This window comes from Protopterus annectens, chromosome 8.part0 (assembly GCF_019279795.1).
Source record: "Protopterus annectens isolate FY-2018-M chromosome 8.part0, PAN1.0, whole genome shotgun sequence".
Taxonomy (NCBI): domain Eukaryota; kingdom Metazoa; phylum Chordata; order Ceratodontiformes; family Protopteridae; genus Protopterus; species Protopterus annectens.
Window position 1 is genome coordinate 1,840,140,059 of NC_056741.1, and position 25,369 is coordinate 1,840,165,427.

At 41.5% G+C, this 25,369-nt stretch overlaps 1 protein-coding gene across 1 annotated transcript in view; it reads right to left on the reverse strand.

Moving 5' to 3' along the window:
• The window catches only part of PDPR (pyruvate dehydrogenase phosphatase regulatory subunit), a 908,636-nt gene that overhangs the window by 574,823 nt on the left and 308,444 nt on the right, over positions 1-25,369 (reverse strand). Inside the window, exon 7 of the mRNA XM_044081332.1 lies at positions 12,732-12,849. Coding sequence (XP_043937267.1) covers positions 12,732-12,849 — 118 coding nt within the window. The remainder of the gene's footprint in view (positions 1-12,731; positions 12,850-25,369) is intronic.

Consider the following 25,369-nt stretch of genomic DNA (forward strand, 5'->3'; position numbering starts at 1 on the left):
ATGTCCGAATCCTCCGAGGAATAGTCTGTAGAGACAGGTTCCGGGGGTTCAGTCCTAGGCCTCTTATCTGAAGGGGGCTGAGAGGCCCTGTCTGGGTGAGGTTGGGATCCCCTGATCAAAGAAATGAGATCCTCAGCCAGGCTGAGTATTTGAGAACTAGAGGTAGGCCTATGTGGTGGAGTTTTAGCAGGTAAGGCCTTACAAGATTTAGCTGCTTTAGCCCTGGCAAAAGCCTTGATGGACATAGAAGCAGGGGGTCTAGCAGCCCCACGTGCAGGGGTAGATATGTCTAAAGGAATAGTATCTGACAAATCCTGGGTGCCTGCTTCTGTAGCAGTAATTTCAGTAGCAGATTCAACCATGCTGTGTGAGGCCTCGGCTATAGGAGGCATGCTTTCGGCCGAAGGAAGAACCGAGCGCTCAGTTTCAGCCGAAACCGAGACACTCGCGGTTGGCCTAACTGCGGTTTCAGCCGAAACCGCGGATCGCGAGTGTCGGTCCTTTTCCTTGCGCTTTTTAGCTATTTGTGTAGCCGGAGTCTCCGACGGCATTTTATAAGCAAAAGCGGGACCAAAAAACTCCTCTGCAAACTCCGACCGACGTCTAAGTGTCCGTCGGTTGAAGGAAGCACAGGCTAGACAAGCTGATACGTCGTGGTCTGGGCCTAAGCAAGGAAGGCAGTAAGAGTGGAAATCCTTATGAGGTATTTGTTTCCCACAAGTTAAACAATTATTTACTTTTTCTGACATCGGCTGAGGCAAGAAAGAGTCCCCAATGGGGTACTTAGCTTTTTAGAAGTCTTCGGTAGTAGAAATCTCTGGATCTGACCGACCGGCACTTGCGAACAGCTTCTGCTTCGGGCACCACGCGGCAAGAAAGACTGAGGAAAATGGCGTTGGCTGATGCCTTTATACCCAATAAACAGCAGCTATGACGTCGGGTGAAGTGCGACATCAGCCGAGGCCAGACCCAGACTTTGGAATCCGGCCGACCGAAGGGTTGCCTGAGGCAGGACAACCCATATGTTAGGACTGCAGATGCATCCTTGAAGGACATCCACAGAGCTCTCCTGCATGAGCTCTTTCTTGGTGGCAGCTGCCACAACCATAACATCCACGGGGGATCCCTTGTTCCAATAAGCCCTGTCTAAAGAGTGACTAAGCACTTTATCCGGGCGCTTAGGGATAGGCTCCATAGTGGTCGGTTCCTTCCATGCCCCAGATGTTATGAGATCCACCAAAGGATCCATGGGAGGGGACACCCAAGAAGTAGATGGGCCTGTGCTGAATGCCTCCATGTTCCTTACACATTCGTTTGCGAGGAAACCCCTCAGTGGGACTTTCTGGGGAGGACTCGCAAACCTCCTGCTGCTTCCTTGGGGGAGCTTCCTGAGGCAAAATGGGCACAGGATGTCACTGAGATGCAAGATGGTTGGGACCACACCCAAAGCAGAGGGAGTCGGGATGGAGTCAGAGGACGAGATGGTCAAGGGCCTCAATGACACTGAAAGAACCCTCTCCACCACATCAAAGGCTGAAGGGGAACGGACCTTCTGGGAAATACTAGCTGGAACTGTTCCCCTCTGACCTGACAGGAGTGTCAGAACCGAGATTCCAGGAGCCAAGACACCAAGGGAAGTACTATGCTCCAAAAGGCACAGAGCTGACAGCAATCCCTTGGATCCGACCCTAAGACTACAGCTCCGACTCGGTCAGATCAGACACGCTCAAGGTAATAGCTGGCATCGAGGTAGATGATACCGTCGGCGCCGACCCCCTGACCCTGAAGGTCCTTGGATCCAGGGTCTCTGAAACCGGTGGTCAGATCAGAGAAAGAGGTATCAGTGTAAAAAAGGACTGCGAGCTCCCCCCTCCAGAGGGAGAGGGTGCTGGCAAGACCCCACAACTGGATTTGGGTGCAGATAAATCTCTGCATCATCTTGTCCATCTCTGCTTCACTGAGGCTCCAGGTGGAACAGGAGGATGGTGCCACAAAAACTGGTTGAGAATGCCAGTGAGGGGGAGACCTAACTGGTGACCAGGCCCGTGATTCATCCGGCTCAGGGTAGAACCTTAGGGATTGAAGCTGGGGCGATCCGGGCCTAGTTGGAGTTCTAACTTTGGCTGGCGGGCCAGGCGGGGCTGAGTGGCCTGGAGACTGCTTCCACGGCTTGTCTCTCTCTTGATCTTCTCCCCTTCCCCGGACCTCTTGGCGGGAGTTTGAGTCCCAGAAGCTGGGGAAGAAGAAAACACAACTGCTGTCCCTGAAGAGGGGAGCACAGGAGCTACCACCCCGAGGAGGGAAGTAGTCCTTTTAGGATTAATTTGCTCCTACTGTCCTTCAGTGCTCTGGGATTGAACCCAGCACAGATAAGACAGGAGGTCTAAAGGTGCACCGTGCCCAGGCACACTACACACAGAGTGCGGCCATCAGCTGGGGAAAGCTTATGGCCACACACTGTGCACTTCCTGAATGCTACTTTAGGGGCTTCAGACATCCCTAAATAGGTCAGGCACACTCCCATATGCACAGAAAAGGAGATAGGTCGAAAGGGAAAAAACGGAAGTTTTTTTTTTTTTTTTTTTTTTTACCGACGACCGTCACGGGAAGGGAGAGGATAGAAAGTGAGAGACAAAAACTTTAAGGTAAAAAAAGTGTCAAAAGGATCAAAAAACAACACTTACACTACCAACTGTACAGCTAGAGTTCGGACTATGCTGTTTTTCAACCGGCAAATGAGATCTGAAGGGAGAAAGGAGATGGGGGAACTATGGGTAAGGGGAGGAGCTTGAAGCTAAGATTAGATGCTGGAAATGTGGCTGTGATGGATCAGATACAGATCCATAACCCACAGGTTGAAGACCAAATGAAGTCAACTACTTCAGCTCTATCATTATGGTGAGCACATAACATTCATATCTCAGTGTTAACTTTTTTTGCCTACTTCAACCTTTGGGACAGGTTATCCCGCTACCATAAAATCCTGGGAGATATTAAGGGATGATATTCATGAAAGTGGTGGAGCCAAAAAGATGTACTTGATCTCGATTGTAGATCTAACTTGTAATGGAATATGAACATCTGTGTGATGAACGGAGATACTGCCAGCACAGCTATGTGGAATTTTTGTAAATAATTGTATGTCATTTGTGAATATCAACATGATTCATATAAGATACTTTTGTTACAAATGCATTAGAACTGCATGTTATGTGTATATCAAACTTGTTTGTACATTCATGTGTTGAAAAGGGTTTTTGCAAAATGCAGGTGTTTAAATTGGATCCACAGGTGTGCCCTACTGGAAGAGAACAGAAGTGTACATGCACTATTATAACTGTATACATTTTAACAGTGGAAACAGGAATACAGGAGGTTAACTTCAGAAAAATAGCTGAAATTAAATTACTTTATGGCACTTAGAGACAAAATGTCTATATTAGAGAGCTCTCTGTATTACCTTTAAGGTGAAATAATTACTAGTTTTGAAATGTGAAGGAATGCAAGTGTTTTATGGCTTCCAGCAACTGCCAAAGATCTGAGGTCTATGTATTTTCACAGGTAGATGCTAAATACTGCTAGCTTCCAACAGTGGGGGTTTCACCTGGGATAGAGTCGGATGACAAGAAATTATGTCATTCTTAAAGCTATCCCAGCAGTAATATTGGAGTTATTAATCCGAGTTGGAAGATCCATTCACCACATCTGCCTTGCTCTTAAGTAAGTTAACTAGAGTATAGTAATTCTCGGAGATTCAGTCAGGAATATAGTGAAACAGTTTAAATGTTAGTTTTTTTCTATTTTATTTATTTATTTATTTAATTTGAGCCTATCCTGCAATGTTGTTTAAAATGTTTCCTGTGGTTTTTAACTCTGATGTCACTGGGACTGTATATTTAGTATTGACTTGTTCTTTTACTATTTATTATTAAATATATTTAAACCTTTCATTGTGCTGATCTGTCTAGAGATATTTAAGTTTTGAGAGTATTTGCATATTTATTTGGTGACACTGTGGGCCACTACTACTAGCCTTGTTCTTGGTCAAACTACCATTTGTATTAATATTAATATTAAACAGTAACATTGGACACCCTTTGTTAAGGGCCTTAAAGTAGCTGATAAGGAGTTGGCTGTTGGCATTGATAACTACCTTACAGTCTGGGCATAGTTAGTAAACATGTGTCAGCCTTTCCCAAATATATATATATATATATATATATATATATATATATATATATATATATATGTGTGTGTGTGTGTGTGTGTAAATCAAACCTCAAAGAATGTGCATGTCAGAGACGGGAAGCACTGGCTGGACAGAGAGGGAGCTGGAGGTCTTGGATTGGCCACCCAGCTAAGATCTCGTCTATAGCTGTGCCAGTGGGGAGTCTTCAATGGGAAGTCTTATTGGGGTTCTGGAGAAAGAGGGAGAAATCATCCCCGGACTGACTGTGGTCTCTGTGTGCTCTTAAGGGAAATTGCACTTGATGCAGAGTGCTACATCTGGAAATACTGTGTGTGTACCTGTTATCCTAGTGTACGTCCCCCACTGTTGCCAGTGGTGAGATCTGCGGCGCCTTGATTATTGGTTCAGTGTTGGATCATCACACTGTGGACAGTGAACCAAGTTGCTGCAGCACAGTTTTCATGAATAGGAACTCTGCTCATCACTGGCTTTAGTGGAAAAGCTCACTAAGACTCTGACACTGCTTGTTGTGAGGGGAAAGGCTGGATTGTTTTTGCTTTCTTGTATGGTGCACTGCTTCACTGCCTTCTTCTGTTTTACATATTGTGAATTATTTTCCTTTACATTGTGTTTTACTTGCATTCTGCTTTTAATAGCATATTTAAACTAGGAAAGAGACCACAGCTCCCTCTCTCTCATGAATCGCACATAAATTGAGTGTTTTCCCACCCTGGTGCTGTTGGGTTTTTAAACTCAACTGTCTTTCTAGTTGCCTGCCCCTTATGTTAACATGACTACACATTTCCTTACCTCTCCTCTTCATTGGCTATTGTGAGTAAGCACAAAATTATCATTTTGGGAAATCATTCCACTTCAGCTATTTAAATTTATTGGCCACCCTCCTGTATTCCAGAGGGCTAGAATGCAAAATGCTCACTCCCTTCCAATTTATCTTGCACTTGTAAAATTAGTGTCTCTCCGCTTAGATAGCTTAAGTTATACCTCTTTCATATCTTACTACTTAGTGCACACTGCAGCTCTTAAGCTATATATAATTTTTTTCTGTCTTGCCTTTAAAATCTGCAACATCTTCTCCATGATCACCAATTATTAGACAGCCCACATTATGCCTCTCAGTAGTCACCTTGGGATTAGTCTTCTGTTTTGCTCCTAGTGAGAGAAGGGGCATAGGGGCATTATTTCCTGGAGATGACTTCATCACTAGAAAGCCTAATAACCGCTTCATAGGTCCCAACTTGGAATACGTGCTTATAGTTTGCTCCTTGTGAGACCACAATGCATTGATTCCTGACTGTTTCTGATTGGGCAGTGAGTGTGTGTTTGAACTTCTTGATTGGTCTGGTTGTTATTCAAGGCATCTACCTGGAAAAGGCTACAACAACCCTACAGACCTCTGCATCACCTAGAACAAGACTTCTTTCAGCTCTTGCCAGTTAAGGGTTGCCACAGCAGAACAAAGGTCCACGGAATGATTGGCAGTGGAGTTTTATGGTCGAGTTGCCAGCCCGGTGCCCAACCTCCCACAGAAGGCACACACATGCACGCACTCACACCTATGGCCAATTTAGGGTGTCCAATCCACCATGCTCATGTCTTTCGGATGTGGGAGGAAACCGGAGCACCCGGAAAAACCCATGCCACTGCAGGGAGGACATGCAGCACAGAAGGCACCCCAGCCGAGAACTGAACTGGAGAACCGCTTGCTGTGAGGCAGCAAAGCTAACTGAGGCTGCCCAAGAGCCTGTGGTCTGCTTTTCATCTTGGGGTTAGTGCTACTGTTTTGAAGAAACAAAGCAGCATTGTATCTCAGCAGCATGAAGCTGTGGTAAGAAAAACACTAATAGTAGCCAGCCAATCAGGCAAATCCCCTCTATACATCATTCCTGACAAGTTAAGTACCACTCGATTTGCTGCTGTCTAACTTAACTGAAAAATATCTCCTTAAATATTGCATCCATAAATCATCAGGATCTACTTATTAGTTTCCCTTCAAGTGGCTAGCAGTGACCTTTATAGGCTCAGACACCTTGAGCTGACATTTTCCCTGTAAAAGTACCCTTGAAATTTCAGCAGTACACATCTACACACAGGACAACTAGTCAGCAATGACGAGCGCTGCCCGCAGAGTTGCAAACCAGATATTCCTGACATTACTTTATATTCTCACTCCAGCCATCTAATCAAAAAAACAAATAGGTCTGCTGACATGGATATGAACTTGCCCACTATCTCCGTTTCCAGCCTGGTGATTAAGGACATCCTGAGGCAATATAAAAATTGCATGTTTACTGTCAGCCAGTCAATTCTCAAACAAACTGTTATGGTCTGTGAGAGATGTATTTACACAATGTCACTGGAGGCAAAGTTCACACATAAAAGCACTCCTAATATCAATCAGGTTAGTTGTCAGCAGTACACATGCAGCACCCATCACACACAATTCAAAGCTGAGACATACACCCAAATATGTTGAGGCACTTAAATGTAATCTTCCTCAACCCCAGAGACCTCCTAGATAAAGTACAAATAACAAATACCCTCCACAGCCCTGAATGCACACTTTCAAAACAGCACCCACATGTCCAGTGTTAGCATTTTGGGGGCTCCCAGCAAGTATATAGTTGGGGGCCCCGATGTATTTTCAGACCAAGTATTACCATGGCACTGCCACCCCTCCTAAGCAACTTTTAGTTCATGCTGCAAACTTTTAGTAGTACACACAAATTGACCTGTGGGGCAGCCATGGTGGTGCAGTGGTTAGCGTTGCCGCCTCACAGCAAGAGGTTCACCTGTTCGATCCTCGGAAGGGGTGCCTTCTGTGCGGAGTCTGCATGTCCTCCCTGTGGTCGTGTGGGTTTCCTCCGGTTGCTCTGGTTTCCTCCCACATCCCAAAGACATGCTGTAGGTGGACTGGACACTCTAAATTGACCCTAGGTGTGAGTGTGTGCATGTGTGTGCCTTCTGTGGAAGGTTAGGCCCTGGGCTGGCAACTCGACACTGTAAAACTCCACTGCCAATCATGAGCGGAGATGATCTGCTGTGGCGACCCCTAACCGGGAAAAGCCAGAAGAAGACGACACACAAACTGACCTGTAGCTACAATGCTCTTACATTACAACAGGCCTATGTACCACAAAATGTTAGCCCATTTCATAAAGGGACATTCACAGTTACTGGCATTTAGTTGCAACAATGATAATTACAATAGCTCTATGTACAGGGCTGGAGTTTGGTGAAATTGCACTCTAGGCACTGTCTACTGTTTCAGCACCCCCCCCCCCCCCACACACACACACATCCTCCAGTGCTCCCCTCTGTTTTCCCCCCATCTCGGGCTCCCCATGCCATACACATTACTTTTTTAATCCTTTTCTAAGTTTTTGCCTTACTCTTCAGTTTTATCAAGAAGTCATAACTTTCTATGTTCTCTGATGTGCATTTTAAAGTTTTTTTTTTTACACAACCTTTTCATTCAATGATGGCTTGAACAGAAATTATGATTAGGTAAAGAAATTCACTATGGTTCAGCTTTCGTTTTCCTTGCATCCTTTCAACACATCTTTCCTGATCAAGACAGAGCATTAACTATTTAGGAAATAACTCAAGCTGGTGTCCCCAGAAGCTACAGGGGTTACTGATTCTCTGGGAAGCAATTTAGAGCATTTTCTCAACCTTTTAATCTAACAGTGATCTAAACAAAAATTATGAGAAAGAATTTCAGTCTTATTTCCTAAGTTGTGCCTAAGGATTCATTTTCAAAGCTGACAAAATGAACTCACAATAAACTAACAAGACAATTGCTCAATTGTTGTGAGGATACAAAGGTCTTATCTGGAAATACAGCCTGCATCCCTAATTCCCCCAAAGACGTTCAATACTTATGCATTTCTTTGGTGTTAGATTGTGATGAAAGCAGAGATTCCAGCTGTCACAGTCATGTATTTCGAGTGACTGCTGACATACATATTCATAGCATGCCCCCTCACTCAAACCCTCAAAAGCAGCCACCTGTATACATGTCTGATGTGTGACTGTGAGGAATGTGAAAAAGCATAATGATTACCGTATTGGATTCTACTTTGTTGCTCCTAGAAAGTACACTGCCCCAACACAAGCTATAGTAACTTTCTTTATACAACTCTAACGTCTGTGAGAAAAGTTAAAGAAACAATAACTACAATGTTATCAACCCAAACAAGCTATAATGAACTCCTGTGCACACTTATAAAGTTTGACTGTGATGAAAATTAAAGTAATAATAACCAGAAAATCCTCAGCACCCGCCATAACCTACATCAGCAGGACTGGTTTTAGAATGGGCATGGTTGAGAGCAGAGGCCATTATCAGCTTTATCCTAATAGGGTCCTATTGCAGCCTGCTCAGGTTAATGAGTATAATCAAGAAAATTAGTATTTTTTTCTCCTCATTATCCCCCAACCAGCAACAGCTTTTGTGACACCACACGGTCAAGGACGGTTAAAGGTGCCTTGCTGCATCCATTTATACAATCTGGGGAGTGGGAGACCACCAGACTCCTAGAAGATCTAAGTGTCTGAATGTTCTGTGATACATTTTATGCCTTACTTTTGAAATGTAATTATTGTTAGCTGCATTTTTACTGATAACCTGAAGGATAATGTAGGACTCCTAGCATTATTAGGTGTGCGCACAGATAAAAAACTGATATTTTTTACATACACACACAAGCATAAGACATATCAATACTAGTGTTGTACTTATTTCAGTAAACAGCAAAACATGGGGCAACACTGGTACTGCCACACTAGAGCAGTGACTGCTGTTTAGCAGCCACCAAACAACAGCAGGTATAAGTCACTTTTATTTACCTCACTGAGAAGTAATGCATACCTGTCACTGTCCTTAATTTCACAGACTTTCCCTGATTTTGGCTAACAATTTTGCTCTGTCCTTACAGTCAATAAATTCAGACATCAGAGTTTTATACATCTTATTGTCCAATAATGCACGTTGATGCAAAAGGTGGTATTCTATTAACTTTTTTTTAAGTGAATTAGAGGACCATTTAAAATATGCTGCTTATTTTGAGCCCTTATTTTACTATTAGTTTTGGCACTGTGCAGAGTTCTTCAGCAATGAAGTTGACCGTTATAGTATCTGGTCTTCTTCGAGTATTTAGAATACTCCCTGAAAGAGAAAACCATCCTTGAAGATCAGAAGCATCAGCTTTTCTTAAAATCCAAGTTTTGCACTAAGATCAGTCACTCTGGGCTGCTGATCTCTCTAGTGCTTACCTTGCTCATGTTCATTATCAGCTTTACCCTAAAAGGGTCGTATCACAACCCTGTTAAGGTAAAAGAGCATAATCAGGAAATTAGTATATTTTTCCCCTCATTTTTCCACAACTAGAAGCAGCTTTTGTGGGACCCGCCCAGAGTCAAGGATGAATAAGGGAAGCCATTCAGCCACAGGTATTGCAGGTACCTAAAGCTGGCTATGTTGTTAATTTTAGTGGAGAGAACATCCAGCAGCAGGGTTTAACTAAGCTAGGGGCACTATTTCAGTAGTAAAATATTTGATGGAATTGTGAAGTATATTACTCGAAAAAACACTTACTATAACCAGAACATCTTTGAATTTTAAAATGAGATATAAGAGTTATTATCAGCTATCTGGTTTACTAAGTATACAGATTTGCTCTACTAGCTTTTGTTGGTTTGACTGATGTTATAATCAGTTTAAGATAAATTGCTGTGGTTGGGGGTGCCTAGGAACAGGGGGCCCTAGTGACCGCAGGGTTCGCTGATGCCCAACGCTGGCTAGGAACACCCATGTCAACACATACAGCCACATCTCATGGAGATTCTATTTCTAAGCCCATAAGAAAAGCCACCACACAATCCAACATTCTGGTCATTGGAGACTCCATTGACAGACACACTGATGTCCCTCTTGCTAGGCTTAGTAAGGTGAAACTCATGGTCAGTTGGTCATCAGGGGTTAGGATCTGCCACACTATGCACATACTCAGCTCACTGGACCACAAGTACCAGTATGACTCAGGCATAGTCCATGTGGGTGTAAATGACATGAGTTACACCTCCCTAGACTATATGAAGAGCGATATCATGAAGCTTTCGGAATGCGTGTCCCAGGCTGGTATAAGCCTAGCACTGAGCAGCATTTACCTTCTCCAAAGATGATGCCACAATAATACTACAAGATATAACCAAATTAGTTTCTGGTGTCATTATTTGTTAACATGGAAGCAGATGGTCAACAGTTCACATAGCTTTTGTCAGGAAAGGTCTGCACCTCTCCCCTCTAGGCTTTCAAATGTTAACTAAAACACTGTCCTCCCTCATAGTGCCTTTTTTAGGCAATACCAAACTGAAAAGTACTTCCAACATAGCAAATCAAAAACAAGAAAATCTAAAGGTGTTACTGCTCAATGCTAGGAGTCTAAACAAAAAACTGCACACCCTACAAGCTCTCCTCACCCTAGAAAATGCTGACGTTTGGGCAGTCACTGAGGCATGGTTTAAAGACATGGATAACACACCAGCAGTGCAAGGCTATAATGTCTTCCAAATATTTAGACTAGTTACAACATAGCTAGGGACTAAAGGTGGAGGTGTCTTGATTTACATAAAAAATAAATATACCTCAAGGCTGGTTAAACAGGACAATGCACTTGAGCTTCTCCAAATTCAAATCACCACAGACAAAATCCTATGCCACTTCCTTGCAAGCTACAGGTCCCCTTCTATGACCCAAGAAACCCATAATATGTATTTAAACTTACCGGAAACACTCACCATCCAACCCAATACCATATTTGTGACAGACTTTAATTACTCCACTATTAACTGAGAATCACATATGACACCAAACATACAGGCACAGAGATTCCTGGATTTTGTGAATACAAACTCCCTGGACCAGACTGTCAATACACTAGCCAGGGGTGTAAACATACTTTAACTGGTCCTTACTGACGTAGGAGACTGCAGCACATCACCTAGTGTAATGTCTTCTCCTTTAAGATCACATCACAAAATGGTTTCTGTCAAGTAAAAATAAAACCTTTAACCCCAGTTAACCCAGGAATATTCAAGAACTACTCTAAAGCTAGCTTCCAACTATAAAGTGATAATCTAACAAAAGTTCAAGCCCCCATAAACCCCAAGAACACTACTACCTATGAGGAATTGTTCAGAGAAACCTTATACAATCGTGCTCATAGCTGCATAGAGGCAGCTGTACCCATGAGGAAGAAGTACAGAACTAACAAAAAACATGGCACCCTGGTGGAATCACAACACCAATATGCTGTATAACAAAAGAAAGAAAATCATGGCAAAAATTAGGAGGTGCAGCACCCAGCAGGATAAAAGCACTCTCGAACTAGCCAAACTAAACAAACAACTTAAAGGACCATGACTGTTGTGGAGATTTTTCCCTCTGACTACTGATTTTCCCATTTCAGGGCTAATCAATCAGCAGTCAGACAGGAAGTGTGAGAGGAAGCCAGGGCTTTCAGAAGCTGGCCAATTGTGGTGTCTTCGGCAAGACACAATCTATATAGCCTAAAGGCTATTGCAGCAGTGGGAACAATTAATACATTTAGTTCAACTTCTATATGTTCTGGATGAGAAATTAGATTTTTAGCTGGGATAGGATACTTTCTGGAGTAAGCTATGAAGAAATGGTAGTGAGGAAGTCATCTAAGAATTAATTACATAATTCAAACAAACTAGAACACTGGAAATGTATCATGAGATGATTAAATATTTAGTGTTAACTACACCTTCAGGCTATTAGAAACATTTTTTCTTTCTCTACAACAAAAAGCCCCACAAACAAGTTAGATAATTATGTAAACAGGACAGAAGGAATAAAAAGTATAAAAAGAAAATGCTAACACTAGAAATATAATTTTTGTAGGAAATTAGACAGAAAAACTTGAAGAAAAAATACCAGTTGGAATTTTCATTTGAAATTCTGCATCAGTATGCAAAGACATGAAAAACTTCAATTTACATATAGAATATTAAGTGCATATTCTAGGATCAAGTACAGGAAGGGGCACAGCATTTAGAGTCAGTCAGCAGCTTCAACAGGGAACACGTGCAAGAAAGAAGCAGCAAGGTAATGGAATATAAAGTTTATTCACAAACAATGTCTGCCATGCTGCATGTCCAAGTAGATTCATCTCACTGTGAAACAGTTCCATATATTGTCATGCTGCTTATTTGCTCATCTACTGCCTAGCAATTTATCTGGTTTACCCTTACACATTCACAATTAAAAGACACAAGTCTATTAATACAATGTTCGATACATAACCAAAAGGAATGCAAACTTCCTATGTGGGTACAAGCCTTCTTGAGGGAAACACTTGTTCCTGCAACAGTGACTATATTAGTATAGACCTCATTCTTCACTATTATGATACTCGCCCCTTAACCTTCTTAAAAAAAGACTCTTTCCCAAGCTACAATCATTCAGTACTCCAGCAGAGGAAAAGAAAGCTCCCACCTGGCATATTGTCCTGAAGAGGTCGACGAAGAGGATGAGTCACAAGGTAGAAGTGCTCACAAGGATGCAAAGGGATAGTAACTGGTTCTTCGTTTGACATGCCTAATTCGTATGCCCACTGGGAAGGAGACAAAAAGAGAAGTTAATCTGTGCAATGGCAGCTGCCCTGATTTGTTCACAATTTCCCAGGTATTTACAATCTAAGCGACCTTGGCAAAGGCAATGTTACTTCTTCTAATGAATTTACATGATAACAAGGGCTTTACTTTTCAACAATAGCAAGACTTTGTGTTCCGACATCATTAAACTAATGTAACTTAATTTTAAAATTTAAAACAGCTATGCGAATGAGCTGGCTCGGTGACACAGTCTGAGTCGTGAATATACGCACATGACCAATGAAAAATTAGCAACTCAGGATCTGGAGAACTTATCCAGCGATGGAAGGTAGTAACTGGCAGACACTACAAGACTTATTCCAGGCAAAGGGACTGGTCCCAGACCTATAGCGGCAGTAGCCAAAGATATCTGCTATGCTCTGAAACAATAAAATATGGCCTGCCACTCTTCCATGTAGTGCCCAGCACTTTAGCTAGTGAGAGAGCGTATGCTGAAGCAAGCAGACACAGCACTATGCCGTACTTGCCACCAACTGGAGGGCAGCATTGGAGCAAGTAGAAACAGTTTCTGGTATTCATTGCACATAAGCCAAGCAGAAAGGTTAAAGCTAGAATACAACAGTAAATGCAGGATGAAAGTTACTTGCATCCTGCAACTGCAGTGGCATCACATATTAAAAACAGTATATTCTTATATTGTCTGAGATATTAAGTACTTAGAACACTTTATATGCCATGTGGAGATGACAAGATAAAAACTTTGAATAAAATGGAGAATAAAATTATTCTGAAGTGTAATACTATGAGTCCCAATAGCTTAAATGCCGACTTGGGTCTACAATATAGAATGTATACTTTATAATTGTTATGTTAAGAAGATGTACCATAATGGTTTGTTGGAAATGACTGCCCTTTTAAGAGTATTACATTGCAGTATTTAATTCTTAATTGAGTAATTGCATGTGCGTTTAAACATTCTTCTGTATCAGTAAACAATATCTTATTTCAATCTTTTTAATTTCTCCAAATCTTTTCGGTTTCTAATACTATGATAGGAATGGACCCCATTCCTAAGTCAAAGTACAATTAAAGTTTGTGAAATTACAATTGTTTCAATCTTTGAGGTTAGCCAAAAGTGCTTTTCACAGCACCCGCAATGCGCCCAGTAATGAGTCATTCTGCAATTCATACGGGGTTACATGCTTGGTTGTTGTTGTTGTGTCTTTTGGCTTTTCCCGGTTAGGGGTCGCCACAGCGGAACTCCGGTCCGCTAATGATTGGCAGTAGATTTTTACGTGCCGAGTTGCCAGCTCTGACGCACAACCTTCAACGAAGGTACGCCCATTCACGCACGTCTCCACACAGAAGACGCTCTAGCTGAGAATCGAACAGGACAACGTCATACTGTGAGGCGACAATGCTACCGCAGCACCACATCTAAATACAATTGTAGATTTTTTTTTATAAGACCCGTTGCTCCTACTACTAGTGGAACTGACTGGGTATCTTTCTTCCACATTGTTCTTGTTTCTGCCTGCAGATCCTGATATTTTATGACTTTGTGTCTCTCTGTATGCAAGACATTGTAGTCAGTGGGTGTGGCAATTTCAATCATCAATGCTACTTTTGTCTTCTTTTTCTTGAACCACTATATCCAGTTTTCTAGCATCTATCTTTTGAACTGTTGATAATGGGTGATCCCATGTGATATAAGCTTCATCATTTTCTATGATGCTTTGTGGCTCATGTTTCCAGGGTTTTTCAGCCACTTCAGTACCATAATGTTTGCACAATCCCCGGTGCAATAGTCTTGCCTCATTATTATGCCTTTCAGTATACAGTCCTTCTGCCATTAGTATGTCACAACCAGCAACAACGTCTGTGACTATTTCCAGTTCGGTTTTACAAAACCTACATTTGTCTGTTTCTCCCACATGTTCAATGTACTTTGTAAACCAGCATGTATGTAGCCCACTGTCTTGGGCTGCCAATATTAACCTTTCATTTTGTGGCTTGAATTTGCCTCTCCTTAACCATTCCTGCATTTGTTTCTGATCAACATAAGGTTCTTCCACAAGTTTTCTATACTTGCAACTATATTTATGCTTTTTCCACATTTCTTGCCTTCTCATCTGGTCCTTCACCTTGTATTCTTTCTTTTGTTTTTGGCACATTCAGTTGCTACCTGATTTTTATCTACTTCTGGTTTGATTTCTATTCCTGCCTGACACCGATCTGCTTCTACTAAATTAAGCAGAGAAGTCATCTCAGATTTATTCTCCTCATGTTTCAAAACTTTCACTACATTTGGGTCTTGTGAGGTCAGCAAATATGTGTGGAGTTCCACAACAGCAGATCTATACATGTAATCAATTTCAAGGAGGCCCATCCCTCATTCGGAATGGGGAATATAGAATCTTGGTATACACCGATTTTTATAAATCATTTGGCGAGTATGAAGCATCATACGAAAAACACACCATACCAGGAAGTATTACGAAAAATCTTTACTGGTGTATCCGGTACCTCGGCTTTGGCCTTCAAGGAATATTTTTCCACCAAAGCAGCTTTCCATTTTATATAATACATAATTGAATAACTGATATAAATCAAATACACATACTTCTGTCTGAGGAAGTCTGCATATTACTGCAGACGAAAAGCGCTTTACTCAATAAATTCTCTCTGTCCTGTGGCTGCTGTGTATCATCAATTTAAACCTTTCACTGCTTTGGATCTGGTTTATTTTCTTAGTTTATACTAATAAACTTGTTTTAAAACAAATTTCTCATATAAATGAAAAATATTCCTTGAAGGTGAAAGCCGAGGTACCGGATACACCTGTAATGATTTTTCGTAATACTTCCTGGTGTGGTGTGTTTTTCGTATTGTGACTTTCTTGTGGGTGTTTTTTCATGGTATCCATTTACCAGGAGGTGAGGTTATGGCAGCCGATGGTTCGGTTTTTCCTGCTCTAAAATATGGAGAGATAGAGAGGAAAGAATGGCTGGAGATGACCCGTGGACAATGGGAGAGATCAGTACCAATGAGGCTGATTTTACCAGGTTGGAGCATTTATTAACAAAGGAGGTGACTATTTTATGATATAAAGCTCCTTGAAAGGTATACAGCCTTAGATACAACACCTCGTGGCCTTAGAACTAGCAAGCTGCCTGCATTTGAATTTGGTGAGGATGAAGCTGATTTGCTCAATGAATGGAATGTGGCGTCCCTAGTTTGCACTAAGGTGTGGCTGGGGGTGCTCATCAAGCGTAACATAAGGCAGCAGGAGAAACTGAGGGCCGATATCCTGCGTGTACAAATGCAGTTGGCAGAGATGACGATGGAAACGGTTTTGGAGTCCAAATTGAATGACATTAAGAATAAAGTAGAGAAGGTGGAGGAGTCGGTAACCATACGAAAGAAGGGTAAAATCCAACACAATTTAAACAACTACAAAAACAATATGATCTTTTTGTGGTAATGGAAGGAAACTAGGGGGAAGGCAGTTGAATCGGTGTTTTGGTAATAAGGATCAAGAAGTACGCGACTCTTCCACGTCTTCAGGGGAAACTGCATCCAGCAGCAAAAAAAGCTTTTCGTTTGAAGACCCGAACAATGATACTTTGGATTCCAAGCAGGATAAAGGAACTTCAGAGACTTCTAGGGGTCGAGGGAGAAAATGGCAGGGGAATTCGAATTCCGGCAACAGCAATGGTGGTAGAAACTATAGAAATAGAAGGAGAAGAAACTAACGTGCAAAATGGAGATGTAGTTTGATCATTGGAAGAATGCAATACTATAGTGGACTTTGGACTAATAAACAATGTGGACAGTTTAAAAATTGTAAATTTGACAGATTTGACCTTAAATCATGATGTTATTATATTGTTGGATAAAGGGGTAAAATTCATCCCTACTCATGTGCCTTGCTGATTTGATACTGAAGGTAACCTGTTTTTGCCATTAGTTACATTTAAGGGCATTCTTTAAAAGTAATAAAAGCAGGGTAGAAAATGCAACAATAAATGAAGACAATTGGGATGATATTAGTGTTAACTAAGGTGATTCATTACTTAATTTATCTGTTCATGAATATGAAAGTGAAGAAACTCTTTAACATAGTGTGTCGATGGTGGGGGGGGACGGACTCTACAGTTGAAAATTACGCAGGCTTCAACACAGGTTATGGGAAGTTTCAATTACCTTGTGTATCATATAACAGTCCTTTTATGCCCCCAAAGGTATCCACAAGTATTTGTGTCTTTGAGAATGTGCTGTGTCAACAGTTAGAAATTGAGTACAATAAATTCAAAAAAGTTATATACAGTACAATTTAACCAAAGAGCAGTGGGAAGCATTACAACAGCTCAGGATAAATAACCAGAGATGCATATTTTTACAGGCGGATAAAGGGGGAAATTGGGTGGTCATGACTAAACAACAGTATGACAACATAGTTTCATAGTATAGTACTAGGCTATCTGCCCTGGGGCATTTGTAAGCCTAGCCATAGTGATGTGGCTTTTGCCACCCCATGAAATGGTACAAAAATGTACAGAATAAATCTAGAATACTGTGCCTCTGTCTAGTAGTTGACACAGTGAAGGTCCCCTTATATAATAGAATTAGTTTACTGCGCCCCTGTCTAGCAGTGACACAGATGTGACCCCTGAGGTTAACTTACGATCTCCCATCCACTCATCAAGATTTCTCTTGAAGAGAGTAAGTGAGGGGCTCTGCCTAATACGAACTGGGATCCTGTTCCAAAGCATGGGAAGCCTCTGGGTTATGAATCTAGCCCTCCAGAATGTCCTATTCATACTTGTGCCGAGGTTTAAGTCTTTAGCTCTCGTGGTCCTAATGGATTTGGATTTTTTGAGGTGGAGCATGTCCATCAGATCCTGATTGGACATGGCCTTGTACATCAGGCAGAGATCACCTCTGAGCAGGCGGTATGCTACTGAATAGAGCTGAAGTTTCTTTAGTCTGGCAGAATAAGACATATGTTGGAGACCCTTGATCCTTTTGGTGAGGTACTTTTGTGGTCTCTCCAGCTGTTGCAAATGCCGGGTGAGGTACATACCAAATGGGGCATTGTACTCAATCATGGGTCTGATGAGGGAGGAATATAGGGGTACAATGACATCCTTGGATCTGGATGTGAATCCCTTCATGATGAGGTGTGCAAGGTAGAATGCCTTTCTAACCACTTTGGCAACGTGGGTGTCAAATGAGAGGTCGCTGTCTACCTGGGTCCCTAGGTCTCCGATTACTTTTTCCGTACTCAGTGGGTTGCTGTCTATGTGATAATTTGTGGGTACTTTGTTTTTTCCAAAAGGGATGACTATACATTTTTTGGCATTTAGTTTAAGGCCGTGACTACGGCACCAGTTGTCCGTTTCAGTGAGGCCTTTTTGTAGGATGTGTGTGTCTGCTGGTGTATCGACTATGGTGCCTAGTTTGCAGTCATCTGCAAACTTTGTCAGCCACAGCCCTCCCATGTTTGCTTTAACATCTGAGAAATAAATGCCGAACAAGAGGGGCCCCAGGACAGATCCCTGTGGGACACCAATTGTGACTGGCTTTGAGTCTGACATTGCTCCAGCGATTTTAACTTTATGGGTTCTGTCCTTTAGCCAGTTTGCAACCCATCTAGTGACATAAGGGTTTACTTTTAAGCTGTTTAGCTTATCTATGATGCCTGAGTGGGGTATTGTGTCGAAGGCCTTAGCCAAGTCCAGGTATGCTGTATGGACTGCTTTGCCCTCATCAATGGCTCTAGTGACTGTTTCGAAAAAGCCAACCAGGTTTAAAAGGCAGGATCTGCCCTTTACAAAGCCGAACTGGGTGGGGTCAAGTGTCTTTAGGTCCCCTATGTCTCTGTTTATGAGTTCCATAATGATTCTTTCCATAGCTTTGCAGACCAGGCTAGTTAAGCTTATGGGGCGGTAGTTTCCCGGGTCTGTAGAGGCACCCCCCTTGTGGAGTGGGACCACTGTTGCTGTACGCCAGTGTTCAGGTACATATCCCGAAGTAAGGCTAAGGTTAAATAGCATTTTTATGTGTGGGTTTAGCTTCTCTTGGAGTTCACGTAACACGCACCCCGGGATACCGTCAGGTCCCATTGATGCTGTGTTTTTTGCTTTGTTTAGGGCAGTTCTCACTTGGACATCTGAGATGACAGGGAGATTACATTCAGCTGGAATAAGCATTTCTTCTTTTGGGGGTGAAGGAGGGGAGAAATTTGCACTGAACCTGTCAGCCAGAATGTTAGCAATATCTGTGGGTTCAGTGTATTTTTTGTTGTTGTGAACCAACTCTGAGCATATCTGAGGGTTTCTGCCCAGGTTTCTAACATAGCTGAAGAAGGCTTTGTGGTTATCTTTAGTGTTCTTAGCGATTTTTCTCTCAAAGTTTGCCTTGGATGTTTTTATGAGAGAACGTAGTTTTCTGCGAATGTTGATCAGAGATGTCTTCCCTTCATGGGATTTCGCTCTGACGTGCAGTAGCTTCCTTCTTTTGTTATACAATTTGTTTATGGCTGAGGTCCACCAGACAGGACGCTTACATTTGGTGGAGAGGGACTTGGATTTGTTTGGGATTGCATGATCCATGCATTCTTGGAGATGTCCATAGAAAGCATTAGTGAAGGATTCGGCATTGTGGGATGTGGTATCCACTGGCACAGTGGGCTTAAAGGAAACCATCTCAGTCTTAAGAAGAGTGAAGTCTGCTTTTGAGAAGTTTTTCACTGTGGTCTTTTGTGCTGGGGGTGGAGGTGGGATATGTACATCCAGGGTGATTAGTTTGTGGTCAGATCTCACTAGTGAGGGGTATACTTCCGGTGTGGAGCATTTTGTCCCCATGTTTGTGATGATCAGGTCTAGTATATTATCTCCCCTAGTGGGAGAGGTGACTAGTTGTTCCAGTGCATTTGAATTTATGAATTCCAGGAACCTTTGGGCTAGGGTATTAGGGCTAGAATAATGTACCCAATCTATGTTTGGGTAGTTGAAGTCTCCCAGTATGATGGTATTTTGTGATACATTCATATCCTCCAGTGTCTTCAGGAAGGCTGAGTGGGGTTCTTGAGATTGGGAGGGTGGTCTGTAACATGCTACCAGTTGTATAGCAGTTTTGCCTATGGTTAGTTGCACCTGTATGGTCTCTGATGCTTCATATGTTGCTACTAACCTGGAGGTGTGGGTGTCCTTTATGAATATGGACACTCCCCCTCCCTTTGTGGTTCAGCCCGGGTTTTGGGGCCGAAAAGCATGATACGAGGTATAGCCTGGTAGCTGGGGTGCTCTCAGGAGCCTTGAACCAGGTTTCAGTTACTGCACAGACGTCAATGTTCTCCATGCTGAGGAGTGCATCAAGTGCCTGCATCTTGAGATTTAGACTTCTGGCATTGAGCAGCATTACTCTTAGTTTTTTTCCATTTTTGTTTTCTAAGGAGGTGGGTTTGTCTTTTGAGCCTTGCCTAAAAAAGGCACTATGGGGTGGCAAGAGCCTTAGCCAATATCCGGAAGCCCAGTGGTGACAGGTGTAAGCCATCCCTTGCGAAGCAGCGTGGCTTGTCCAACATATCATCCCAGGCAGACAGACATTGGATCCCCTTAGAATGACACCAGTACTTGAGCCAATTGTTAAAGCTGATCATCTTGTCTTTGTATTGTGGTATCATTCTTGGTGAGGGCAAGATGCTGCTCAGGGTCAGGGTCATACCAGCCTGGGCTACATAATCGGACAGCTCCTCTATGTCTCTTTTCATGTAGTCCAGGGAGGTACGTCTCAGGTCATTCACACCAGCATGGACAATGACGGAGTCATATTTGTACTTGCTTTGGAGTGACCTGAGTGCGTGTGTTATGTGGCGGATCCTAGCTCGATAGACAGCTCACAGTCACCTTCTCCTTGTTCAGCCTGGTCAGTGGGACATCAGTGTGTCTGACTATGGAGTCACTTATTACTAGTGTATCAGGCAAGGTGTTTGGCCTTAAGGGCTGCGATTGGTCGACACACTGATTTATTGAAGTATGTGTTGCATGTGTTTTGTTTTGAGGTGGTGGATTTTTGGATGTCTGCTTTGGGAGCCTCTGTTGTTTTGGTAAGTTTTTTATTAGAGCCTCCAAGTATGTCTTTGTGTTTTTATGTGTTTGGTTTGCAGTTGTGGTAGGTCTATGTTGGACTGGGATTGTTGTGTGTGTGGTTGCCATCTCCTCCTGTCTGGTCATGCCAGCCCTGAGTTGAGAGAGTTCAGCCTCCAGTTTGGCTATATAGTTGCATCTCTCACATGTATTTGTGTTTGTTGGGAGGAGGAGAGGGTTGTCTGTGTACATGAGACAATTGTAGCATTGTCTCAAGATACCCAGATTGACCAGCTGAACTGGAGACGACGCCAGTAATCTACCACTCAACATGCTAGAACAGTATAAGGGAGTGGTATACCTTTAAGGGAAGTGGATATTCACAGGGGTGGTAAGTAGATGTAATGCTTTACTTAGTACGAGAGTGCTTACTTAGTAGAGAAGTATTGAGAACAAGTGCTAGGCTTATAATACAGTGAGTATACATGGCCATGGTTTTGTTGGAGGACACAATGGTTTATGAGTTGTTAACCTACAACCCAATCAAGGAATTTACCAGCTCTCTGCTGGAAATTTTGGAAAGGGGAGAACGATTAGGCTTCCTGACTGCAATGGATGTTAAAAAAAACTTTACATAACAAACTCCAAGGATGCAGTGTTTAAGGTAATACCTAAAATACACAAAGATATTCAGAATCCACCGGGGAGAGCCATAGTGTCTGGGAGGGGAGCTTATTTGCAGAATGTGGGTATATTTCTGGACAGTAAATTGAAAGTGCACTTAGCTAGAGTTATGTTGCATATTAAGAATGGAAAAGAATTAGCTGACAGTGTAATCAGCATGAAATGGTCCCAGGACTACTATTGGGCCTGTGTGGATGTTAAGTCCTTGTACACAAATATAAAAAACAAGTGGGGTTTGGAAGCAGTTAAGATTTATGTTGGGGGAGGGCCCGCGCACTGATTTTTTTAGTGCGATTGTTAGAATTTTCCCTCACACATAACAGTTTTTGTTTTGATGGTCAGTGTTTTTTTTGCAAAAGGAAGGGGACAGCAATGGGGGCATCATATGCCCCTGCATATGCAATCCTGTTCATGTATTTTGAGATGGCCTATGCATACAGTACAGAATTTTATAGACAGAAAATTATACTGTTTAAGAGGTACACAGATGATCTCATATTTATATGTAAAGGTGATATGGAGGAATTTCATCACTTCATGCAGGAGTTGCATAAAAATCAGTTTAGATTGCAATTTACATAAAATTCCAGCAGAGAGGTGGTACAATATCTAGATTTGGAGTTTTATGTGGGTAAAAGATTCACTGTGGAGTACAAACCTTACACCAAAGCTACCACGGTTAACAATTTTCTTAAAGCAGACAGCATGTATGCTCCACTTTTGTTATCTTCATTACCACATGGGGAATATTTGAGAATAGCAAACAATACATCAGGCAGAGGCAAGCTGGGCAACGAGTTTGTGGGGGTTAGGAATAAATTGTCAAATAGAGGTTATAATGTGGATGTATTGAACATGGGTGGAAAATAAAGTGATCAGAAAATTGGGACTGGCACACAGTATGAGATTAACAGAAGTGACATGTATATGGGGAGAGCAACAGATTGAACAAGGAGGATCAAGATAGGCTGTTCTTCGTTAATGGATATTCCCTTTTTTTAGAAATCCTTAAAGGATTAATACATAGGTTTTGGCCCATCATATTTAATGATGGCAAGCTGAATGATATTTTCCCTAAAAGAGTTACATTTTCCTATAGTAGAATAAAAAAAACTTAAAGGAATTGCTGTCTATTGGGAAACTGGTCAAAAAGCAGGGTAGGAAAGGCAGTTTTTCCCTGTGGAAGATGTAAGGTGTGTAATAAAATCAGGAATTTAGATGGTGAAGTAATTAATGGGAGGGCTTACAAGGTCATGGATCAATACAATTGTGAAACCAGGGGGGTTGTGTACATTACAGGATGTGGATGTCCCCTAGTCAAATGGTATACTGGACAAACTAGAAGGGCAGTAAAGAAAAGAATAATGGAACATTTGGGTGAAATTAGGAGGAACAGGTTAGACAGCCCGGTTGCAGAACATTTTGTTACATGCCATGAAGGTAGGGACAAATCCCTGTTCCACTGTGTGCTAGCCAAACCTTATTTCTGTCATGGGGAAGAATTCGCATTTAAACTGACGCAATTAGAAACTAAATGCATTATTAATTTTGGTACCCTTTCCCCTAGGGGATTAAATCTTGACATTAATTTGAATATAAGGCAGGGGTATCAATAAGTTAAATAGGTGTATTAAAATGCATTAAATAAAAAGAATAACTGTAAATAATGTATTTATGTGAGAAATTTGTTTTAAAACAAGTTTATTAGTATATTTTAGAGTGCAGCACTTTAATAAATGATAGGAGAAATGAAATTTTGTAGGGGTAATTAATGTGATTTGACTAATGTATTTTGGCTGATATGCACTATTATGTTAAATACATCTAATGAAAAGTATGTGTATTTGATTGATATCAATTATTCAATTATGTATTATATAAAATGGAAAGCTGCTTTGGTGGAAAAGTATTCCTTAAAGGCAAAAGCCGAGCTACCGGATACATCAGTAAAGATTTTTCGTAATACTTCCTGGTGTGGTATGTTTTTCGTATTGTGACTTTCTTGTGGTGTTTTTTCAGAATATGAAGCATCATTTTTGTTTTCCTACCTAATCTATCCAACACGTTTTGGGGCCAGTCAATCACTCCAAAACTGTAAGTTAGGACAGAACAGCAAACTGGTTTACAGCTTGTATTTTGTTCCTAGATGTCAGCGCTGTTTTCAAAACTAATTTAAGTCTTCTAAAGTATTCCTTACTAAGTTTTGTTCGAATTTGTTCATGTTTTATTGTTGATCCTTCATCAATTCCAAATATTTATACACTCCTTGCTCAAGTTCTTTTATATCACATTCTTGTCCAAACTGATGTTTTCCTGGTGCTGCAGTTTTCCTGCTTTAAAGGTTGCTTTTGCACACTTATCAAGACCAAATGACATTCTCATATCATCTGAGAAAGTCTTGACAACCTGCAGCTGTGCTTTTAGTTCCTCATCTGATGAGTTTTACAGTTTTAAATCATCAACAAAAAGAAGATGAGAAGTCTTTACACTGTTGTTTTCAAGGATCCAAACTGTAGCCATGGCGTAAGCTGTTAAATAAGCAGCTTAATGGGTTAAGGGGTAGACAGAATAGCAAAACGGTGACAGACAGTCGTCCTGGAATATCCCCCTTTGAATTTTTATCCCTGGGACAATAATCTGTTCTTTATCATGGCTTAATTGCAAAGTGGTCTGGCACTGTTTCATGGTCACTGTAATGTAATCGATCAGTGTAGGGTGTATCTTATACATTTTTAAGCACTCTTTTATGCATGAATGTGGGACCCTAGCAATTTTTTTTTATAGTCAGTCCATGCCATACTTAAATTCTTCCCCCTTTTACAGTTCTCCAGTATGACTAACAATAAATGATTCTTTGTTTCATATGACTTTCTTTTATTGCCCTTTTGTTCTACTGCCATTATTGGGTTTTCTTCTAAACCACTATAAACTCTGTCAGCATCAATTCCCATGTATAGTTTATACGTTGTTGGAAGGTAAGTTATTGGTCTATAATTTTTAGGGTAGGTTGCAGGTTCACTCGCAAGTAGGAGATTTGTTTTGCCTGTTGTTAGCCAGGTTGGTGTCTATACAGGGTGCACATATAAATAACTCTTACTCATGGTTGAATCTTTATGCAAAGATGTTAATACTTTTAACCAAAAGTTAGGTACTGCATCTGGGCCTGGGGTTTTCCAATCAGAGGCTTTTCTTAACTTTGTTACAATTTCTCTGGCTGTTACTTCACCTCATTTCATATCTTGCACCTTAAATCTTCTTATTCTTTCTTTTACTTCTTCTATCCATTTACCATCTTTGTTATGTTTCACAGGCTCTTCATAGATACTTCTCCAAAATGTATCTAATTCCGCTTTTTTTGGCGGTCTTTCAATTCCTTTTACCTTGTTTCACAGTTCTCTATAAAACTTTTTTGAGTCATCAATAAATTGGTTATTTTGTACTTTTCCTTTATATTTATCTGTGCATCTTCTACGTTTTTCCGCCTGTGCTGAAATGTTTAGTTTATTTGCGACAGTGCATGAAAGATCCTGGTCTGTTCTAATACTGCACATTGCTTTTATCACATCTATCTTTCTTAGTATTTTTGTTGATAAATTCCCTCTTCTATAGTCTTCTAACAGTGACACTTCTTGTTTTAATTGCTTTATAGTTTTCTCTATTCAATGCTTCTATGATGGTATTTGATTTCGCCCCATTTCTTTCCCTCACTACCCTGTGTTCTTGTGGTAGCACTTTATCAGTT